Genomic DNA, 23133 nt, shown 5'->3' on the forward strand with positions numbered 1-23133 from the left:
AACTGACTGATTTGTATTCTTTTTGCCATATATTGGGTGTCGAAAAAAAGCGACATTACGACAATTACAGTACGAATTCAAACTGAATTGCATTTTATTCCATTCAATCGTGATTTACAAAAATTCATGCGGGTGCTTGGCTACAAAATGATTTATGAAAATAAGTACAAAATTCTAAAGTTCGTGCTGAAAAATGTTGGTGATATAGAAATCACATGACATCGATGGGCACTATAAAGACCCTTTCCTCAGGCCGCAGGTCTTTTTCTCTTATTCTTTCCCTATAAGTAGAACAGGTGCATGAATTATTTGCTTTCGAAAACATTCTTAACCCCCTGGAATTAAACGTCCACTAGTCTAGTGCAATTCTACCTTGGTATGTTTTCTCGTTAAATAAAAAAATTCTTACTATGATGAATAACTACACTACTCACGTCATGTACTTGTCCCGAACCAAATCAAATTTGCCCGTTTTCGATTTAAACACGCTTGAGTTACCATTTACTGGTTGTGCTTCGTGATATCTCTCCATGTCATAACGACCTGGGCCAACTGGATTCTATGAAAGACGATATAAAGAGAAATTTATCAACATAAACCTTGTACCATAAAATTGCTTTCACCAAATAACAGGTCATTTTGATTCCATGCGCCGACACCCAAAACGTCATGGTTTTACATACATTGCTTGCAAGGAAGAATTTTCTGGCGTGTTTATCAAAGCGTCCAGCCGAGGAACCAAATCCAGGCCGTTTTATTGGTTCGGATTTACTGAGGCTACGCGGTGTATAAGAACCGGGTCCAACGTCGGTCTAAAACCCAAGACATAAGGATATCATATGTGCACATTGGCTAATGCATTCAGACAGTTCTCAAATAATCTAAATCATACCTTTCCTTGGGGACATTGACTCAGTGTGCTGAAGTAAATTCTATTTGCCGGATAATCCGGGAATCTTTCTAATTTCAAAAACCTTCCGTGACGATTTTTATGTTCGCCTTAAAAAAGAAAGAAAAGCCAAGAAATGTCAGTTTCGCCGATCAAGCTATTCAAGGTATATGATATACAACAGCCATCTCGCTTTTAAAATCGGAGCAAAAAACGATAAAAAAATTTGTGTTGATGGCTAAACCAGTTTTTATTGAAGGACTAACCAGGAAGGTGTATCGTAAGTAGCCTATATCGTAAGGAGAGTACGCTGCATATTTTTTATCAATAGCAAACTTCTTCCATCCAATTATAGTTAAGCATACACTTTTAAATACACTTTATGTATACATTTTTCTAGCAAAACTTGATCCATCGGTGCAAGCTAATCGATTTAATATGCGCATGCGCGTAGATTTCACCGCAATCAATAGCATCATGATGTCTACTATAAGTTCAAAGAATTTGGTTATAACACTACTTCACCACCACGTCCTTAGCATGGGGGAAGGTGCCTCAATGAACGACTAGTGAGAGGGCCGCAACCGCTGGACAACTAAATTAACCAGAGAGACTTTAGCTTTAACTCTCTGAATTTTTTGAACGTTGTTCACATGAAAGGACAACAATAAATATATGGTAAAAAAGGTAATGGTGTCGTATATTTGTTAAAATTTAGTGAAATGGAAGCATATTTTGACAATTTTTGGCTCTCAAACCTGGCGTAAACATTGGAAGATTACGTGTATTCGGCAATATGTCATATACTTACTCTTAAATTCGTGTAGAAATGATTGAATGTCGTATTGTCCAGGACCAAGGTTGGCTCGAATCTGCAAGAAGTTCAATAATTATGGAAATGTCGTATATTGGACAATTATTTCGCTGATTTTTGTTGTACTTGTACATTAAAGGATTTCCTACCGGAACGGCAAAGTGTCCAGCAGTAATGGGCTTGTTTCTTGATCCAGTGAAAAGATCGTACGGACCGCGTTTACTGACAACTCTTTCTGCGAGTTTATCCGTAAAGCTTTTTGAATTATACTGACCAGGACATAGATGGGAACCCTTCAAGGGAAAAATTTATTATAGAACTCTTACACTGAAAAAATATAGATTATAGTAGCTACAAAAATCCATAATACAGTACGAAAGCTAGAAGAAGAGACCTCGAACTGCGAACAATGGAAGAGTTGTGCTTTAGACTAATTTCTTATCTCAGCGATTAAATGAAATTTTCTGAAAGAGCTTACTAAAATTTGTAAAGCTGCTAAGTTTGGCTGCGAATTGTTCTAAATTACGAAAAATATAGCCATGGGAAGTTGTCGATTTTTGTATACTTTTTTATTACGCCCGGAAGTTTGTATTAGTTACACATTTCCGCGCGTAATACAAAAGTACAAAATATGCCAACTTTGCACCATTTGGCTATATTTTCCCCATTTTAACAAATTTTGCAGCCAAACTTTGCATTTGCACTACATTCAAGTACGCTCTTTCTAGCCGTGATGAATGATGATTTATTTTCTTCTTGTTACTTTGAACAAAGGTTTTAGTCGAAAGCGCAAGTCGTCCATTGGACTAGAGAAAAACAGGTGTTAGATATGTGAGAAGATTTAGAAATGAAACCTTTCCCATACATGTCCCGCATGCATTTGTAATTGCTAATGTCGTAATAAAATGATGCAAAACGTACCACTTCTGGGAGTTTTCGCTCAGATTTTCCTGACTCCAACATCCCAACATTACTTGCTGACAGTTTTTGCTTTTCTTCTACAGCAGCGTTAGGTATTCCACCTTTTCCGTATGTTCCCGGACCCGGGATATCGCTCTTTGGAAAAAACACCGAAACAGTGACATGTAGCTATTACTGTCTGACTTTGCGATGAGTTGAATCGGCTCAGTTAACAGCGCAACGAGACAGTGTGACAATCAATTTAAACGCATTGCGCCAAAAAATGCACCTATTATTATTTGCTCTTCTAACGGCAAAAGGTTAATTCATCAGGAATAGTAACTTAATAACTCGCCAACAAAAACTCCCACTCTACCAGAGAAATCGATGACATTTCTTTTGGCAAACGTTAACGTAATTTACATGTATGAAAGCTAGGTTTTTGACACGAGAGAAAGTTAAATGGCGAGAGTGAAACTTTTGCGCAATTTCTTTGTTTGTACGGAACTAACCGCACAACCACGAGGTTCTTATCATATCCTTAAAAAACGTTCGACACTTCAGCGCTAAGTAAAACCACGTCGCCGTTGAAATCACGAGAATCAGTGATTGTCAAAAACAACATAAATGATTTTTCGTATGTTTTCTGTCCGCCATTATTAAAAATAAAAAAATCGTATACAGTTAATATATTTTGCAACTTTTTTTCACTATTTAAAAAGGGCGTACAAGTGACCAAAATTCATCAACAATCAATCAGTGAGTAATCTTCACATCGCTTCAAAGGCAAAATAGGACGGTCTAATCAATAATGAACCACGCATTTGATATTGGGATCTCTATTCTAATAATTAACTTAAATTGAGGTTTTCTTTTAAAACTAAAGATTTCAAAAAGGAATACACAGTCATGCACCGGATAAAAGTAAATCCTTGAAGCCCGTTTTGGTTTCTCGATAACTTCTTGTCATTGTCACTTCCTGAGAATCAGTGTACGTACAGTAGAAGTATAATTGTATCATAGAAGTACAACCGTATACCATTTCATCAGACTTTGAACAGCTATAATTGCGACATACATAAAACTGAAATTAAATCCTTTAAATCGTATACTTACCTTCCCCGCAGCAAGAAATCGTCTCTCTCTTGTTTCACAAATCCCACGAACACTTCCCGGTTTGGAATCCAGTAATTCAGCAAAGTCTTTTATCTCGTATGTTCCAGGCCCAAGTTGTTTTTTCTATAAAAAAAAGTAAAGAGAAACATTTTCTATATGCCCTAGGAGGGATTACGGTATCATGTTTTGATGAAGGGGGAATTTTCTTTTTCAATCAACTGCAGCAGAATGAAGAGGAAAACAGTATTGAAACTTCAGAGGTTCTTTTAAATGGATGGAAATGAATAATTTTGAAAATATTTTTTCGACTTTACACAATAGAAAAAAAGGAGAGAAAGAATATTCGGCAGAGGGATACCGGAATTCATGAGTGTAACAATTAGATCATGCATGATACATCATCCTACCTGCAACTGTTTTTTGTTCCATTCTTCTTTATAGAGTAGGTGCGGACACTTAGCTTCCTGCATCGTTTCATAAGCTCTTTCCCAACCTGCACACAATACGCTATATTAGTTATATGTACTTACGTAGCTTAAACTAAGGCTTCATTTAAGAATACTGGTATAAGACCACAAAAATACTGGGTACACCCCCTGACTGCATGGTGTTATTCTAGGGAGGACCGCTGTTTTCAGGATACTTGCTTAAGTTTTTCCACAAGCATGTCGACAAACTCGTATATGCATGTACAAACTTGTTATTTGCGAGCATTTTTTATAGAGTACCTGGCCCAGATGACCTTTCCCGGACGGCTTTTTCACAGAAGGAGCCATTAGCCACGTTGTACTTGCCAGGTCCAAGACTTCGACTCTAAAAAGCGAGTACTGCATGTTATTGAGATTTGAACCCCAAATAGAAAAAATTCTCTTCCAATTTACTGTTGACTACAAGATGTCTTAGTGACAAACAGCAAGACCGTGTTCACTGCTTTGCATAACTTTGTGTCTTCGGTGTCATCTGCAGATGAATAGCTACTTATACGAGTGCATTTTAAAAGCCGCGACTCACACTCAAACACATTGGAGGATCTCAATCACTTCATAGCGATTCCTTTGCTGTATTTTCACTCGAATAAGAGATTTTCAATGTTTTATCTTAATTCTTTCCAAAGGACCATCTCATTGATCAATAACACAATTTTTACGTCAGTAATGTCATAATCAATCAGTGCGAGTGTGCTCTTTGAATACAGGCATTTAAAAATACATCTACACTGACTACACGGCTGAAAACCTAGAATAAAATGTTTTCTTTACACAGGTGTACGCGTAACCAGGTAGGATACCTGTAGGGTGGACTGGACGTGTCCCTCCCTGTCCCTGAACAGGCCCTGTTGATTTATCTTAATAAGAGGGGGGGGGGGTAGTTACCAGGAGCAAACGGGACTGTGGTGGGGGTATTGGGGGAGATCATCACACTTATTTTAAAAACTGAAAGACAAAGTCAAAAAAGATTTCATTGAATTTCCATTGTTTTTGCACCATTCAAGATGGCGTCTTATCGGCCACGAGTCAGGCGACCAGGTTTTTGTAAACTTTCAAATAGCGCTTCGTAAGTGTATTTATGCGGTCCAATATGTGACCGCACAAAAGGAAGTACGTCGTTCTTTTAAGGTAGGTTGATTTTCTTATACAAAACTGTAGTTTATAATTGAAACGTAGGCGTCTTATTGACTTATTCCATTTCAGGCGCATGTGGGCACGGCATCATTCACGTATAAAATATATTACATTATGTTCTTGAAAGTTTTCCCTTGTCGATACAATTAGCTAGATCACTGCAGGCGTTACATATGGAAATGTGCTCAATCTTCCTCCAATATAGCTAATAGCATTAGTGATTACAGTGATAACACCGTATTTCGATTTGAACCCCACAAATTTTAAAATTTAAACCAGGGGTATAAAAGCCGGCAACTATGTACGTAGTTTCTTCAGCTCCCTTCATAGATTTTGAGGCATGTGATCCACAGACCCCTGCAATGTTATGTTTGCATCTTCATGGTATGATTAATAATCCGTCTGTAAATTTTATGTGTTCAAGCATGTGACACAAGTACTCACAAGATCACTGATGGATTTTTTGTCATAGGCGACTTGAGTTAAGGTTCCAGGTGTCTTGCTTTTAGGATGTAAACCAGACACGTCAAATCTAAACATCAATTAAATTAGGTTGATTATATTAGTGTTTATGAAAATTTAGCTCAGCCATCACAACATATTTGTGGACATTCATACAAGTAATCATTATGGCCTTGGAATTTTATTTCATTGTGTTTATTTATATACATACAACACATTCAGCATAACTGATGCATGTGAGGATCAAATTGATCGATCAGTGCCCACCCAACAGAAAAGGAAACCATACAGAATAAATTACACTGAAGCACTAATTTCTATCTTGACCTTCGATCCGACCTCCAGTAGCATCTGCGCTATAGTAGCTCTCAAAGTTAGTGCACAAATTGCATATTATTATCGCATATTATTCCAAAGTGGTTTTGTGATGCAGAAAGAGTTAAGAGATTTGCGATCAGAGAATTCTAAACAAGTCAACAATTTAAAAATAGATATTTTCATTGTTGCCTCTGTACATCTGCCAATTAGGTAAATTGTACATCAGTTTTGTACCACTGCAATGTATTGTCGATATTTGCCAAAAAGATTTCAACATAGGGTTTTATTCAATAAGAAAGAGGCTTGGAACAAAGGTCAGGTTGTCAGGGTTCAATGTTTATATATTGTTTGAAAAATATGAGACATAGTAACAAGTATATATTGAACTTCTAATCAATGCATGCTTCAACAGGGCATTGTATTGACTGGATTTCCAAGCAGTTTATCATTTATGCTATAATAGGGAAAATCGGTAAAAAATACTAATTGACATTGTTATCAGCCTTTATCTCTCAATTCCACCTAAAATATATATTACTAAATTCACTCATAATATAGTAATATTGTTTGATACATCATATGCAATATGCATTACCACTAGGTGTTACTATCCAAGCCTGTGGGTCCGAATTATTATTGTATAGAACCTAAAGTTATATACAACAACAACTAACAGGGTCTTGTTGCGTCTTGTCACACGGGCAAGCTTGCGCACCTGATTTATTTGGATATTCGGAATGCTGGTGTTAGTTAAGAAAATTTTTAAAGCGTTAGGGAGAAGAAACACACTGTACGCATCTTTAAACTTACACCAAATGCATTTTCTAATCTACAATTTGACTCTTGACGGTTGATCAGTCGACAAACAAATAGGAAAATTAACTTCTTAATACGACTAGTTAACAATACTTGTGTATTTAACATATAGTCGCTTCTTACCGAGCGCTTTGGACGCCGAAAGGTGCACCGCGAAAGCCTTTCGAAGACATCTGATTTGCTGTTTCACTTCATGAAAAGACGCTTCTCTTTCGGCAAAAAATTAAACATATTTACTCTTGACTTTGCGCTCCTCCGCTTCGACCATGTCCATGTTGCCTGTTGGAATTAAAAAATACCTTGTCTCTATGGCAACAAATCAAAGGACGCTTCGGCCACAGGACGTCCAAGCGGTGATTGACAACTATTGGATGAGGTTGAGTGTGATATCGAGAATTATCAAGCCGACGTTTGCATTATTCAAACTGAGGATAATGCAAACTGAGGCTTGATAATTCTCGATATGATGCGAAAACCGAATTCAATAATTGTTTTATTATGTATTTTCTTTTTAGAGAGGAAGCCTGTGCCATTATTGAGAACAAACTAGCGGCAAAAAATTACGTCACCTACGGATAATTTTCAATGTCTTGTAGGTGGCAAGACATTGATAATTATCTGTAGGTTTTTAGCCAATCACAATCGAGATTGCATTAGTAATGCATAAGAATACATTTTTAATGCATTTTGTATGCGTGTATACGCAGAGACGACGGAGCGTTATATCAAGTGCGGGGGCTACATCTTTACTCTTACTTATGATGTTATAAAAACGATTCCAAATACTCAGCACTGCTCAGTAAATGAGAAGTGTAAACATCATTTGGTTTTACTGTAAATACAAAGTGGGGGGGGGGGTTAGCCCCTCAGCCCCCCCCCCCGCTCCGCCGTTTCAATATTTTCCTCATGTGGGAGACTATTCCAATGCGTTGCTGCATTATAATTGAACAACCTTTTGCCAAATTATATTTTTGGCATAGTTGGTGCTAGGTCAGTTTTTCTGTTTCTAAAGTTATAGGTGATATCTGACATCTCTTTTATACTTCAAACCAAAATCTTTCCGATTTTGATATTTTTGCAACAACTTGTCTTTGTGGCTAATTCCACAATTATCCCATAGCGGGCTGCAGTAATCGAAATATGGCTGCACAGTCATTTGCATTGTATAACATTTTTATAGAGTGGTGCGTGGCACAAAATGCTTAACTCGTCTAATCTTCAGCTTGTATGCAAATTAACCCATCTCAAATGAAATGGTTAAGTTTTATTGGCTATTCCATGGTTTAAACATCTGAAATGAGTTTAGTTTACATGCAAGCTACAAGCTGAAAAGGTCTATTGCATCAACACCGGCACTAAGACCTATAGGACTACCCACAATACGCATATGCACGCACGTGCCTATCTCTAGTCTTTGCGGTCTTCAGGGCTACATGTTTTGTTTTCGCATTGAGTTTCCACCCACTTATTCTGGTGGCAATCTTTGGCGGGATTTTCAAAATCGGTGATCGTTTTATGCCATTTTGGCGCCTCGTTGCATCGCCTGTTCAGGGTGGAGCAGAGGTTGCACCAGGCAAATGTGCCCATAAATCGATAATCGTAATCTATCTTGTACGTTTTTCGCCAAAGATGAAATTGCCTGTAAGCCGTCTCGTTTTTATCTAACATTTTCAAATATTCTGCTAGCGCTTTTGGCGTCTCAAAGTCATCTGCGTGAATGAAGGAATTGGGGGGCACTTTCACGCGCTTCGAGTAGTCCTCTTTATTGGCTCCAAACACCACCGGAACTGCATTGTTTCCAAAACCCTGCATCCAGATTTTAAAACTCACGTAGTCTCTACAGTTTGAATTTTCGAATGCGAGGAAAAACTTGTATTCTTTAACCTTTTCGCATGCGTTCTTTGTGTAGTGTCCAGGACATTTCAACGTACCGCATTTGCCGAACACGTCGACCATCATGTATTTTTGGAGCTCCTCGACGTATATATCCCTACCATTTTTGACATAATAGCAATTGCTCATTAGAGCAGCCGCCAGTTTCGTTTTGCTACGAACAATGCTGTCGATATTTGTGTTCATCCTCTCGGTTTGGTTTTTCTTCACTCTCCAACCGTGCAACATGGGGATGTCCGCGTCCGTGCGATAGGTCATTGTCCAGTTGAACGCATATTTTCCAGTAAAATCTTCCATAGTGTAATCTCTCTCACCTAAAATCGCATGGAACGGCGATTCTATATTCAAATAAACCCAACGTTGCCATGGCGACCGTCCTTCTGGCATATCCTCGAAGTACCGTATGCCTCGAACTTCTATCACGACGACATCACTGTTCTCGAGCTGCGACTTGTCTCTAGTTATGAGGCAATTGTCGAAATAGACATTCACTGGAAGACCGTTTTCTTTGCTGAAGAAAGTGGGACTCCAGTCAAGAATGGTAAAATTTCGTCCTTTCTTCAAACCATGCCGTCTCATGCTTGGATTGCAACGGAAGTAGGGAGCTGGCAGATTCCAACTGCTGGAAATTTTGTACAGTATGAAAAAAGCACTAAGAATAACAACACCAATAACCACCGTAAGTGGTTTCATTAGTGGTCTCATTGCTCGAAAGGATATCGTGGGTACTAAATAAAAACAATAAATATTTACCACATATTAGAATTCATCATACAGTAGAAAGGAAATTATCCACGTGCTTATTTATTTCGGCGCAATCGACATTTCCTCGATTCGGTAAGCCGGCGAAGATGAAAGACGAAAACGTTAAAAAAATTTGTCAGTTGAAATTGATTCTTGCAACTTGCAATGCAATTCTACTTTTGAGAGTTGTAAATTAGTGAAGAGGCTTCAAAATGTAAGTGTAAGAAACGCCAGGGAGTGTAATAAAGACAGAAGTTCCGTAGTTGCTAAATTTATCTCTCTCAAAAGAAGAATAGCATTGCAAGTTGCAAGAAAAATTGCACCGTGTAACTGGGCCTTTTCATTCAAGGAATTATGAATGGAGGTCAATTCTCGCTATACTCGGGACCTTCAATTTGTGCCCCTTAAAGCATAGTATTGGACCCAGTTTGCTGTTTGTAGTGAAAAATATATTCTGACATTAATAAATAATACGGGCATATCAGCAAGTCAAGGGTATAAAAGAACCATGTGTGACACTTCTCAGTAAAAGAATAAACTCCCAAACAAACTCACAGAAACGGTTTCAGATGTTAGAGAAAAAGGCTATGACCCATGAGCACATGAGCGTCGTTTTCGAGCGTTTTCAAAATCGTTTTTGTCTAGTGTATCGTTTTGACGCCCTGTCCACATGATTCAAGGGAAAATATTCTCAACATGTTAAATTAGCTGTAGCTTCTATAACTGTTTTGGCATAAAAACGACCGAAAACGTTATCGTGTGTACATAGCTTTATATAGCTACTCACTGTAAATGAGCTTTCTGCAATCTGATTTGTTGAGATACTCATCAGCACTAACAACTCAGTGTGGGTGAGTAGCAAAAAAAATAGCCGACATTTTTGCTTAAGGTGGCTCCCTAGGATTTTGAGTGCCGGTTTGATGATGTAGAATTAATTAAACTTTAGTTTCGAGTTAATCTGGGGTTGGTGTCAGATTAGTGATTACGTTTATATTTTCGTACATTGGATTGCCGGAGTTCATGTATTTATGTGCTAAAAAATCCTGCTTTATATAATAAGAAATACTGATTAAAGCAGCGATACCATAAAAGTTAACTGGACATTAAAGTTAACTGAAGTATATGTAGAGATGTTACAAAAAGAACTAAAAAAGCTATAGATCAATAATGATCATGGCACTACAGATAATCTTTTTAATCTTTATACAATTATACACTGATTACCTGGTTGTTTATATTTTGATAGTTTCCAGTTGTGAAAATGCTATCTTCTCACATTTTAAAGTTTGCCAATCTATGATTCGAAACCAAATTCGAGTTAATCCGATATATTCAACCAAGAGAAAACAAGATTTATTCAAATTAGGGAGGAGTTGGAGTTATAGGCAGAATAAATTACAATAAAGAACATTATGAAAATTTCCCTAACTAGAAAAGTTAGGCAAATTTTTATCAAATTATAGGCCTATATGCCTGTTTGAATGTTGTATATTAGATGCAACGATGAAACATGACAACCTGAATTTCTGGTTGTTTATGTTAGAAATTCTGATCTTATGATAGCTATTCAAGGCAAATATGAGACCTATATAGCCTTGTTTGTGCCAACATGACCAATAAATTCAAGTCTTTCCAGATTAATTAAGGTCTAGAAGCACGGCTATAAAGCCAAACCAGGATTCAGAACCTAGCAATGTAATAACAAGGGTGCAGTTACAGGGGTTGGCTTTGGCAAAATGAACATGGGTGTGGAGTACATATAACAACAGGTTCAAGGAGGGGGCTGTTTATTTGAAATTTCCAATGTTTCAAATCTTTTTGGTACTGATCGAACCTCTATTTTGTATGTTTATTTTGAAACATATATATAGAAAAATAATATTGTTTATTATATGTGATCTGTAATATATCCGTCCCATAACCGGCCCATGGTCCATATGTTCCTTATCTGGACCAGTATCACATTCCATGCAGTTCAGCCATATAATAAACAGATTATTGTCCTCACTTGTTCGATCTGATCTATGAGACATGGTCATATTAAAACATATATGAACCTCGCTCCTTCATCGCTTGGTCCAGAACAGACCTTGTCCTCAGTCAATAATCAGTTAATATGCAGACAGCATGTTTACTTCGCAATCTTTTAAACAGTTAGCATATTTATAGTATTGGGCATTTCCAATTAATATCTGCACCAATGTTGAGAAAGGTCATTTTTTCTGTCATATTTTCAAAATCTTATGCTCCCTGTGTGGAAATTCCTGTAATCAATCAGCATCTTGGCTAGTGCCAGAGTTGTACAACAACTTTACAGGACGAGGATGCCTTTTAATATTTTTTAGCCTCTATAGGCTTTATAGGCTTAAACTGCAAAGCCAAGGAGCTAATTTTTAGACCAATATTGCTTATCTTGACTGAGTAGTGAGTGAATCCTCAGCATATTTATGCACTTACTCATCATGGCTTTTATAACTTGTCTATTAAGATTCGATTAATAACGTTGGGTAGGGTTACGGTCTAGTGTAGACTAAAGTCTCAATAGGCATAGCCCATATAGTCAATACCGCCCATAAATTGGTTACGATGTGGACGTATTTTTTGAGTATGTTTTGTTTGTCTTTACTCTTAAAAAATATAACTAACTCGATACTTACATAAGTTACATTAGAGTAGCAAATAAAATAACAACTTACTCAAATTGTCGTCACAGACAGTGTAAAATTGAATTCATATTCACATAGACAGCCCAATGGCGAATGGTTTTATTTGAAATAAAAGTGCACTAAAACATTGAAAAATTAGCTAGAACAAAGCAATCCGTATTTTGATTAAATTGAACATGTATAATTTATCAATGCTAACTAAAATCCTGTATATTACGCAACGGGCGACTCGCGTACCTGACAGTGTTCAGGCAATGTAGGCATTATATATTATAGTATGTATATATCCTATATATAGGAATACTATATAATTCCGAACGACTTCGGTGACGAGGTGTCATCGGCGAATTTCCACATTGTGGAAGTGTCTTCAGGTAAAGCACGATCGTTTATCATGGCCAAAAGCAATTCAGGGGCTAAGTCGTGTACCTTGAAAGACACCAGCGGAACTTTTAACCAATCAGAGAAACAATTTTCATTTAGTTTCACCCTTTACCTTCGCAGTGATGCAGTTTACTACACTAAATTTGACACCGAGACCTAATAATTTTGCAATTAATATGTGATGGATCGACTAGGTCGAATGCCTTCTTATAATCAAGAAAGACATTGAATATAAATCATACACAAATATTGGGGTGTGTATATATATTAGTAAACTGTAGAGAACAATACAACAGAACAATGAGACAGTAAAATAAGCCAATCGCTCACTTTTGTTTGTTCAGGGTAAAACCCGAGTTCTTTCAAAAATATTTCGTTTAGTTCTCGTGCTACTGGGCGTCCCAAAAATGCCACCTATTGTGAATTGCAACAAACTATTGAAACCATTAACCATCTAGTGTAAATTTTAAAAGTTCCTTGTAATTCTAAAAGACCTCCCAACTCTCAAAACAGAGCACGTCTACATTACTGTCATGACTGACATTACTACATATTACTGAGCATATTTCCTATTGCTTAACAGCGGTAAAAAAATAGTGTGGGTAATCATCAAGTCCCATTCACCAGTAGACGGGAAATTAAAAAACATGGCCAAATCCATATGGCTATTTGCTGTCCAAACTAGATTGTTGTGAATGTACGCTTAGCGTATCTATTTTTTACTAGATTTATTACTTATACCACTGACTTTATATACATAAACAGAATAACGTTTATGGACTATGGTAGTTAATTAAATATGATTCTCCGTAACTTGAACAGTATATTTATTTCACGCTGTTTTATACGACGAGCTGTCACAATTCCTTCCAAATTTTGTGATCGAGTAAATATCAGTGCAGAGAAGGGATGTGACGGTGAAGAATTGAATGCTGTTGAAAGTCGTATTTCTGGTAATTTGCTTGTTTCAGATAACTTTATAAGTGAAGAAGAAAAAACAATGTTATATGACGAAGTAAGGGCATTATTGGAGAAGAGGAGTTACCAAAATGAACATTGGGATGACGTAAGTAGAATTTTGTTAGGACTAATCATGGGTATAAATTAAACAAAAACAAACAAATCTCCCTAGATATTGATACAATTTTATATTAATAATTTTTATTTCTCCGATAACTTCAGATATCTTAGTATTCTTTGTTGTATAGCCATAACGATATGCCTGGCGAGGAACTTTAATTATCTCTATGATCTAAATATTTGTTTTGGAGTGAAGAGTCCCACACTTCAATGCAGTAATAAAATAGTGACATGATTAAAAACAAATGGAATGATTTGCTAACTGCACAGTAGGGTAACCATAGCATCTACACCCTCTCATTATGTACAACCCCCTCGTGTGTAGGAGATTATCAATGTAGATCCTAACAGGATGGATTTGTCCTGAAATGCGAAACCTTGTAATTTTAGCCAATTTTTTCTTCTATGCCATCAATTTCTTATAATTGAAAGATATTACCATGCTGACAGAGTCTGCACCATCGCCCAGCAACTTCAGCAAATGATGTACGTAAGCATGATTAGAGTATCAGTTGTATTAGTTTCTTCTTTGTATGCGAATTTATCTGGCCCAATCACAGATTTAGCACATATACAATTTCTTGTTTGTAAACAGACCTTTTATATAATCTCATAATGGTGTCTGTAAGCAATATACATAAGCAATATACGTAAGTCAATAAGCTATATATATATATATATATATATATATATATATATATATATATATATATATATATTTAATTTAAAGGGAATTCTTTAAGGTGATTGGACACCCCAGTAATAATAAAGAATACAGTATGCATACTTTCCATATGTAGGGCTTAAATAAATACAATCTAATGAATTGTATTTAAAAATAATATTTATATGATAATACAAATCAACATACACAGGATGTCTTCTCTAACTACTTCTCAAAACATCTTCCCTAACAGTTAGTTTAGCTGTGCTTTAGATGATGAATAAATCAATATTTTTGTACAAAAAAGAGCCATATATCATTAAACATTACATGACAGCTGTATATAATTAGTACATATGAAACCAGCCTTAAATGGATAATGGACCATGAAGTGGTAGTAAGGCAGCTGGAAAGATACCAAAAGATACCTAACATGATTTATATGCATTTAAGAAAAACACTTTTTTATAAAAACCCGTGACTTTCAACCTGTGTCATCCTTGATTCATATTTTGACTCTCAAGTATCGCCCTATTTTCATGCATGCACACAATCATGATTAACTTTTCGGCATGACAAGAAATATGGGTCACTTTTTATTGTATTCAACTGGTCAGTTAATATATTCACAATAACATTAGGGCTGTTAACAAAATTCATAGCTAGTGCTCTGAAAGTTAGGGGTGTGTCACAAGACAGTGTCACAGGAGATGAGTAGTGTCACTGGTGATATCTCACGATGGAGGTACCTGTGGCCATGTTTCCTTGGTAGTTATCTTTCCTATATTCCGCATTTTGTTGTGAATAAAAGTTATAAAATGCTTAAATTGCAAAATAGCTTGCAGAATGACTGTATATTTGCTGACGTTCTCATTGAGATACCATGTCTTAGCTAATATACTGTTATTTTCAAATTTATGCTAATTATTGATTATAATGGCTGTCTAAAGTGCCTTATATATACTATATACTGTAACAAAAATACACCATATGTTTTATATTGAACTACAGGCAATTCATGGGTATAGAGAAAGTGAAAAAGAAAATTGGTCCAAATCTTGTATGATGGTCTTCAAAAGAGTGAAGGAGGCCTCGTTTGATTCCTCGCACACACTTTTGCCTTACGTTCACATTCTAGACTTGGATTTCAAAGGGTGGGTATTAACAGTGGCATATATATTCATGTTGTGCAAGATTAATTGTCTTTACAAGGCAGTCAACATGAATGTGCCCCCCTCCCCCCCCCAATTATCGTCTGTCGTACGCCACTGGTTATTAACAAGTGAACTCTATGTAGATTGGAATGATAACTCTAAAAAGGCCGAAAACACACCGCATAAAAGGCGTCGTTTTCCTTACACTAAACTATCAAATGAAAAAAGGCATTTTTCTCTCGTTTTTCCCTAGTCCTTTTGAAAGTGTTTTTCTCATGCGCCGTTCCCATTTTAATCACCATATATGCAAATGTACCAAATCAGCTTCATCCAATCATTGGACCGGAGAGACTTTATCACTGAAATCACGTCGCATTTGATGCTTACCTTGTAGCGAAAATAGCTACAAGCTAAAGCTCTAATCTCCAACCGCATCGGTAGATTTTGATTTAAATTTCTTTAGAAATCCATAGCAAACAGCGTTGTTAACAAGGTTAAGTTTAATAATCTTCAACTCTTTACAGTACAAATGTTTTTACAATGTATTGTGATGTATTTTCAGATTCATCAAGCCTCATATTGATAGTGTAAAGGTAAATCTACCGACATGTTGTGCATATTTATATATCATTGCGAATGAAATTAATCCGTTTCAACGTGTATTCTACTGGCATCTTGTAATAAAAAACGCAAATTGAATGAACATTTTTCACGTGTGAAATTTTTTTAAAATCAAGTAATAAAAAATGTATGAGCAAGAAATCCAAGCCATTTTGAACATTTCAGGCATTTGCCGAGCATGCGCTGTTAGTCACTTTATGCTCAGGTTGTTCTGAACAAGTTTCCACGACGAGTTAATTTCTAACGATCATTTGTAATCATTATCATAAACATTAGAAATCAAGTAAATAATATTGTAAAAGAAGATAAGAAATAGTGGTCTACTTTCTAAATTTTGATTCTACGTCTGAGCATAATACGCTGTGCATGATTAATCTGCATGTTTACAATCTATGGTGGTAAAACGTAATAATCTACATATAACACTATAAATTAAGACTTTCTTCAGGAAAATTCAATTCGACTTTTCTCAATGATGCCGACTACAAACCCTTTAAACTTTAAACTTCTTCGAAATCACAAGCGAAAATGTGAACCGTCAGTTAACGTATTCTTTGTTTGTTTGCTTTTAACTAAAAGTATTTTTGCTATCTAAAATAACAAAAATCAAAAAGTAACTATGATATTACTTGCTCAATACGAATGGGGCTTTTGACCTTGGCTAGGATTTTAGTCAACGTAGGCTAACATTCTAGTCAAGTTGGTGTACAATTCCGCCAGCCTTCATAATGTAGCGTTCATGTTCATGTCAAACTAGTATATACTATTGTTGCTTGAAAGATTCAATGTGGCAAAATGGGAGGAAGGAACTTGCAAAATCTGATTTCCATATCGTTTTCGTATGTGAATAAAAGCCATGCAGAAAATTGTCCATGTTTGCCTCCAAGCTTATATAACTTTTAAGACGTTCTCTGCATTACGTTTTTCCTAGTAGGAATTTACTAATCTATTTATTCTGATTCATGAAAGCCACGGCAATATTTAATCTTCTACGCGGTAACCTTAAACCTGTTGAAAATATTCAAACAATTGATTTTCCGCTACGGTGGTCCAAAATCGCACACTCTGGGACTGTATATATTTTAACATTTTTTATTCAGGAATCAACACTTTACCATAATTCACGCTCTAATACACAACTATCCGGCTTATTGCGTGGTACATCTTATTGTGTGGTTTCGCGGTTGCTGCTACGTGCTACCTCAAAACCTGCATTCCCTATGCTATATGATACTACACTATTAACATTTTCATAACAATTCCTTTAACACTACATATACAATATACGACCATAACACTATATATTTGTGCATACTATATAAATGACTGCTTAATTAATAATTATGGTTGCTATACTCAACCATGTCCATGTGTTAACCTAAATGCAAGACTAATATAACGAAACCTTCAGTCTCGTTCTGAATTTCTTTGGATTACTAATATTCTGCTGTTTCTGCATCATTTTTATAGTTCTGTGGTTCAACAATTGCTGGACTAAGCCTCCTATCACCGTCAATAATGCGATTTCGCCACGAGAGATTCAATCGTGTTACAATAGACGCCCTCCTCCCTCGAAGATCTTTATACATTTGCAGGTAAAATGTAGCTACAGGGCTTTGTCAGCTTCACATTTTTTTGGTGCAACATTTCCGTAAATATTAGAAATCGTAAAATTCTGCTTTGAAGTCCTCTCTTTTCGTAACTTAAATTATAAGTTCAATTATAATATACGATTTTGTCTATCTAAGGAATGCAATTCGCTACGAATTTACGCATGAAATTCTTCCACCTGAGTTGTCAATTTGGAATGGAGATATAATTGGGCGATGTAGAAGGATTTCTTTAATGCTACGCTGTAAACCAGAAGAAAATTCTGTCAAGGCAACGTGAAATACAGTTTTTCGGTAAGCTTTCAAACATATAATTTACAGGGCGCATAATCTGATTGAATCATCCTCGCATTCCAGCAGATCACTTTTCCCCTATCTTCTGCGCCAGGGACATTTTTTGCAAATGTTTTTTTTTTGTCAATTTACGTTCGCAAAGCCGCTCAGTGGCCTCACAATATTGTTAATCCAATGTTACGTCCGATGCCAAGCAGTAAGTGTCGGTGACAGACGCCAAAACAAAAGATCCCGCAAATTCGAAATCCGATAGTTCTTTTAATTAATATTTGACGAGTATATTTATATCAGTATTTTTATATCGGCGAACTGCAAATGTAGGCACTTAATATACAAAGTATCTGATAACGATTCACACGTAAATATTTGCTTGTACGCACTATTTTTGTATAATATAATATATGAACACATAAACATTAAAATTGCTTGCAATGAAGCAGCTAATATTTGTGGTGAAGTTTTACTATCATAATTTTATACCATGACGTTTAGTGTCAGAATGAATTGGTGAAATTATACTTGTCACAATTTGTTTTTGGGGATCGGTTGTTCGAAAGGCGTTTAGCTTAAGGGATGAATTCAAGGGGATTAATTCACATGCACCCATGCAATGTTTGTTGTATATACTTCGACTCGGCTTGATTATTACGTTATATGTATATATAAGTCGATTATAAAGTATCCCCTTTATTCCAATGGGGTAGGCCACCATTCATACAGCTTAAAAAGGAACATATTATCTGTTATAGTAGGTTCAATGATAGTATGGAAAACATTTTTTACTATTGTGCCCGCGTTTTGGATGGCGTAATTGGGTAAAAAGCTAAGCGATAAATTACAAAAACTCACAGAATAAAGCCATTTGCTAAGTGATGTTCTTACTCCTAATCTTTAATATCTTTGATATTTAATAAAGTTCTTTTCAGTTCGGATACTTTGTTCACAACGGACGGGTCAAGGCCAAAGGCAGTTGATTATCTTGGCCAGTCGGCACTTTTTTGCCATTTTTTTTATGCTTCTTTTGCGAAAATAATATAGTGCGCGAAAATAATTTTTATTAAATAAGAGAGTGAGTTCAAAGTTTATTCCATGGTATTTATGGTATCTTTAAGAAAAACAAAACATGCGTAGAAACACGCGTGGGAGTTTGAGAGAACTCGAAATAACGTGGAAAAACTCGCCCTACGGGCTCGGGAGAACGAGAAATAATCAGTGTTATTTGTACGTTATTTCGAGTTCTTCCAAACTCCCACGGGGTTTCTATAACTGTATATAGAAACACGGGAAAATTTTTTTTCTATTTTTATAATATAACTCAATAAAAAGATTTTGTACATATATTATAATTCGATTCAATTACAAATTCACATTACATCGCTTCACTAGTCAAGTTCGGCGGGAGAATTCCCGCGTTTCTATACAGTTTTAGTATACACCCGACTGTTGTCTATTACAAATCCTACATTCTGATTGGCTACTCAACCATTGACTATTCGTGATGGTGAACGTTTGGGAAAAATTCGCTCGCGCGACCGTATAAAATTGATTTAATTAAATTATTTTTCGGTGTAATTGCGGTGTATCGATCATTTTCTCGAAATTAATATATCTAGGTACAGGGTGTATACTAAAACAATTAGACAACTCGCCTTCGTTGACTAATTGTTAAATACTGAAACACGCTTCTCGACCAATCAGCACGCGCGTACTATAAATGTTATATTTATAATATATTTTATTATATAATATGCAGTGTCTTATTGGGGAATCCGGCATTGTGAAAACCGATAATAACACATGTGCGATCATCGTGTTTTATCCACCAATCTGGAATCAGGTATACGCTTCCTGGGGATTAAAAATTTTTAATAAAAAAAAAATTACATGGTGCATGCGCTCACTCGTTCGATATCATTCTCAACACCCGAAATAAATTCCATATCTCCAAGCATCCATGTATTATTCTTTATTTAAATCTTCTTTATTATATGATATTTTTAATCCTCTCCGCTGATTTTCCCGGGCTTTGCCGTGCGCTGAGTGCGAAGTGGCCTAAGACGGGTTATAATTTTGAATTTGTTGAATTATAAATAGCTCGCATGTCGTATTATTCACAGATCACTTTTAAACAAAGCTGTAACCAGTACGTGTGTATAGTCTCCTGGGCATAACTATACATATCGTGACTTGTTTAACTCAGGAAGTAGGGTTTGCTTATCTTGGCAATGGTTTCGTGCTCTGCCTTTTTTTCGTATATCAGCCAATAGAATTGTTGTATATACTGCTCATACTGCATGGCTATAATTCTATGTGCCAACGTGAGAATGTAGCCGAATTCATACGAAACCTCGGCCAAAAAAAGCATACCGGATTTAAGCGGTTATAAGCGGAACAGAGATACATAGATAATTAGGTATGCGCACGAAAGTAATCACTGTGAACATCTGACAAAACAATCTATTTTCATCCTTTCTGTATAGATGTTACCAAAGCACAATATATATATACATAGACTGAACTTTCTCTACGTCTTACGTTGACTGAAATTAGAAATCTGTAGTGTACGTGTTGTTTTACATTTTGTTTAACATATATTTATCAGCCATGCATTTTTTGTTTCATTGCAAACAAATTGCTATACGCAGAAATGCAGAAGCAAGCTAACGCATGCATACATTCAACTCGTTTAAATTAATTCATGCAGCGTTTTTGGTAATCGGCTTTGAACGATTGCCCCATTCGTATGTTTTCGACGTCAGTTGTAGAAATTTGCCTACTACAATTGATACCATCGAGGCATCACTGCCTCGGAGCGAAAAGTTATATAAACAATTGCGCTATTTTCGTATCGGAACTCTATTTCTAAACTCTTAAACTTCTTTAGGATCAAGTGCTTAACAATTAATGCCTAATCCCGTCTTGTTTGTATAAGCAATCGGAATATAAATGTTCATGCAATGTGTGTATATTAAGGTAAATCCACATCCTCCTTAACACATGTTTATTGTGTTACGCACGCATATGTATGAAAATAACAACTTGTAGGAGCATGCAGCTTTTGTTGTAGTAATAAATGCCGTCATTTCTATTGGATGCATATACTCAGGACCGCTGAGAGAAATTGTGGGGCCCCGGGCAAAGTTTTTTCTTGGGCCCTATGACGTCATGGTTTTAAATCTCTGCGAGGCATAAAGTTCTTCAAAGCGATGTTAAAAATGTTTAGCAAATTATTCTTTTTACAAACAAACAATATCAATTAACGTATCTTAGAAATTAAAATGAATGTCACTCGTACTTTAGACTAGTGTGCGAATAATAAACCGAGTCCAACACTTTTGTGGGTGCTTTAATTTTAGGTTATTTCTGAAGTCAGGGGCCCCTTCAGCCCCCCTGCATATACTTACAGGAAAGAAGCGGTGCAGAATATCTTCTTTCATAATTCCTTATTTAGGTTTTTTTCGGAAGAGAATGTTTGCCTTCCCGCACGTAATCTCAGACTATTTTCAATATTGTCAATTTCGTGAGTGAAGTTGACATAAGATGCTGAGATAAAAACTCAACGCATGACTTGATTTTTATGTGGTTGAATTTAGCGAGATTAAATTTGGCAAGATTAAAGTTGGTGTAAGATTAAAGTTTGCAAGTCCTGATATAGTCATGCCCATAACTTAAGGCATTTCTGTTTGTTGTTAAGGTCACAAATGCGTTTCCGTCCTGCATATTAGTTCTAAATTTATAGCTTTTGCAGTAAGCTTATATCATTACTCTACTAAAAACACTATTCATTCTTTTTGGTCGCGAACTTATCACATGCAGGAAAAATCCATTGTAGCATAATTATTGCTATAAATTAAATGTAATCTTGACAGAATGTTCCTCTTTCTAAGTAGCTTTCGTTTCGACTTTGATGAGGCCTTCCCTCATATATATATATATATAACTGTAGTCAAAAGTGACATTGCATCTTTTTTGAATCAATCGGAACACAATCTTGAAGCACCTTGCACGCAATGCCAACTATTTCCTGCCATGCATGGCAACAACATATACAAAGGCAATTGGTTACGTGCGCGCAAGAATTTCAGCTGTTTCAATGACAGGATATATACAGCACTTCTCTCAACCCGATGTTTTTCACATAATTTTGCCCGTTTTTACGTCGACAGTTATATGCAATGGCGTCAATATAGATTTATATCATTGAGATAAAAGAACTGTTTGACTTAGGAGTTGGAACATATTAAAACTCGGCAAGCGTTATGCTTATGACAGCGAATAATGTAATATATAGATGCATTTGTACTTTGCTATCACATCAACTTGTAACAATGGTTTTTGGATCATATTAGCCTATGTTTGATATATATTGGTTGGAAATATTATTTAGCGCATTGCATGGTCGGAATTCTTATATTCATTAGCTATATATGATGCATTCAATACATCGTCGTATCCAGTCGCGAAGTCAGCTCTATATAATTGGGTGTGGGAGGTGGGGGCGGATTGTTCATAACTCAGGTTTCTCGATCGTAAAAACAATCCATCTTCACTTTAGGATAAAGAAATAAATGTCAAAAACCAATATTAATAAATCTTCCAATTCATATATCTAGGTCCTGCCACTATTTGTATTTGCTTGAGTGATGCCACATAATATCTTTGTATTGAATTATACCACTACTAAAATTTTGTAGTTGAACATTATCATAAAAGTCGCCCCGAACTTTGAATAGCGTAGATATAAAATATATAATAATATCTTCCCTCAGTTCCAATTCTCTTATCTTTATATCCCTTCGATCTGGAACATGCACATACCTATATATTCGTAGATTCAGTACCTTTTTCCAGTCTAATATTGATTAAAAAGGGGGTTATTGAAAGCATTTCATTGCATTCTATACACTGTTACATATTTTTGCTATAAACCAGAACTTTCCTTTAAAATTACACGCCCTTTATTCTGATAATGTTATCTGCGACTTAGTAATCTTAATGTTGACAGAGTTGTTAAAGTTGACAGGCTTAATGAACAAGTCATCATGCAGTATGTGTTTCTTTCCCTGTGGTCTGTCGCTGAGATGAA

At 35.9% G+C, this 23133-nt stretch overlaps 3 protein-coding genes across 3 annotated transcripts; 1 reads left to right on the forward strand and 2 right to left on the reverse strand.

Moving 5' to 3' along the window:
- Positions 1-96: 96 nt before the first annotated feature.
- LOC114539339 (lymphocyte expansion molecule-like) lies at positions 97-7248 on the reverse strand. Its single transcript, XM_028559966.1, has 12 exons — positions 7061-7248; positions 5786-5873; positions 4448-4532; positions 4127-4212; positions 3720-3842; positions 2625-2759; positions 1853-1996; positions 1701-1761; positions 893-999; positions 684-812; positions 435-559; positions 97-281 (listed from the first exon to the last, which is right to left on the reverse strand). Exons 1-12 carry the CDS (start codon positions 7108-7110, stop codon positions 212-214), a joined length of 1203 nt encoding a protein of 400 aa, XP_028415767.1. The 5' UTR covers positions 7111-7248; the 3' UTR covers positions 97-211.
- Positions 7249-7838: 590 nt separating this feature from the next.
- LOC114539309 (glycoprotein 3-alpha-L-fucosyltransferase A-like) lies at positions 7839-12318 on the reverse strand. Its single transcript, XM_028559934.1, has 3 exons — positions 12271-12318; positions 10799-10868; positions 7839-9558 (listed from the first exon to the last, which is right to left on the reverse strand). The coding sequence occupies exon 3, from the start codon at positions 9533-9535 to the stop codon at positions 8345-8347; it is 1191 nt and encodes a 396-aa protein (XP_028415735.1). The 5' UTR covers positions 9536-9558; positions 10799-10868; positions 12271-12318; the 3' UTR covers positions 7839-8344.
- A 1092-nt stretch (positions 12319-13410) lies between these two features.
- LOC114539337 (alpha-ketoglutarate-dependent dioxygenase alkB homolog 7, mitochondrial-like) lies at positions 13411-18283 on the forward strand. The gene is made up of 6 exons (XM_028559964.1): positions 13411-13690; positions 15380-15522; positions 16085-16115; positions 17614-17738; positions 17892-18047; positions 18190-18283. The coding sequence occupies exons 1-5, from the start codon at positions 13424-13426 to the stop codon at positions 18031-18033; spliced, it is 708 nt and encodes a 235-aa protein (XP_028415765.1). The 5' UTR covers positions 13411-13423; the 3' UTR covers positions 18034-18047; positions 18190-18283.
- Positions 18284-23133: the final 4850 nt, after the last annotated feature.

This window comes from Dendronephthya gigantea, unplaced genomic scaffold, assembly GCF_004324835.1.
Source record: "Dendronephthya gigantea isolate DGI-Jeju-01 unplaced genomic scaffold, DenGig_1.0 000199F, whole genome shotgun sequence".
Taxonomy (NCBI): Eukaryota; Metazoa; Cnidaria; class Anthozoa; order Malacalcyonacea; family Nephtheidae; genus Dendronephthya; species Dendronephthya gigantea.

Excerpts from the sequence above, each read along its gene's own strand:
- LOC114539339 (XM_028559966.1), bottom strand. The coding sequence starts at position 7,110 with ATGTCTTCGAAAGGCTTTCGCGGTGCACCTTTCGGCGTCCAAAGCGCT. Across the intron at positions 5,874-7,060 it reads TTCGGCGTCCAAAGCGCTCG|ATTTGACGTGTCTGGTTTAC; the intron begins GTAAGAAGCGAC and ends ATTGATGTTTAG. Across the intron at positions 813-892 it reads GTCAATGTCCCCAAGGAAAG|ACCGACGTTGGACCCGGTTC; the intron begins GTATGATTTAGA and ends CTTGGGTTTTAG.
- LOC114539309 (XM_028559934.1), bottom strand. The coding sequence starts at position 9,535 with ATGAGACCACTAATGAAACCACTTACGGTGGTTATTGGTGTTGTTATT.
- LOC114539337 (XM_028559964.1), top strand. The coding sequence starts at position 13,424 with ATGATTCTCCGTAACTTGAACAGTATATTTATTTCACGCTGTTTTATA. Across the intron at positions 15,523-16,084 it reads CTAGACTTGGATTTCAAAGG|ATTCATCAAGCCTCATATTG; the intron begins GTGGGTATTAAC and ends ATGTATTTTCAG. Across the intron at positions 16,116-17,613 it reads CTCATATTGATAGTGTAAAG|TTCTGTGGTTCAACAATTGC; the intron begins GTAAATCTACCG and ends TCATTTTTATAG.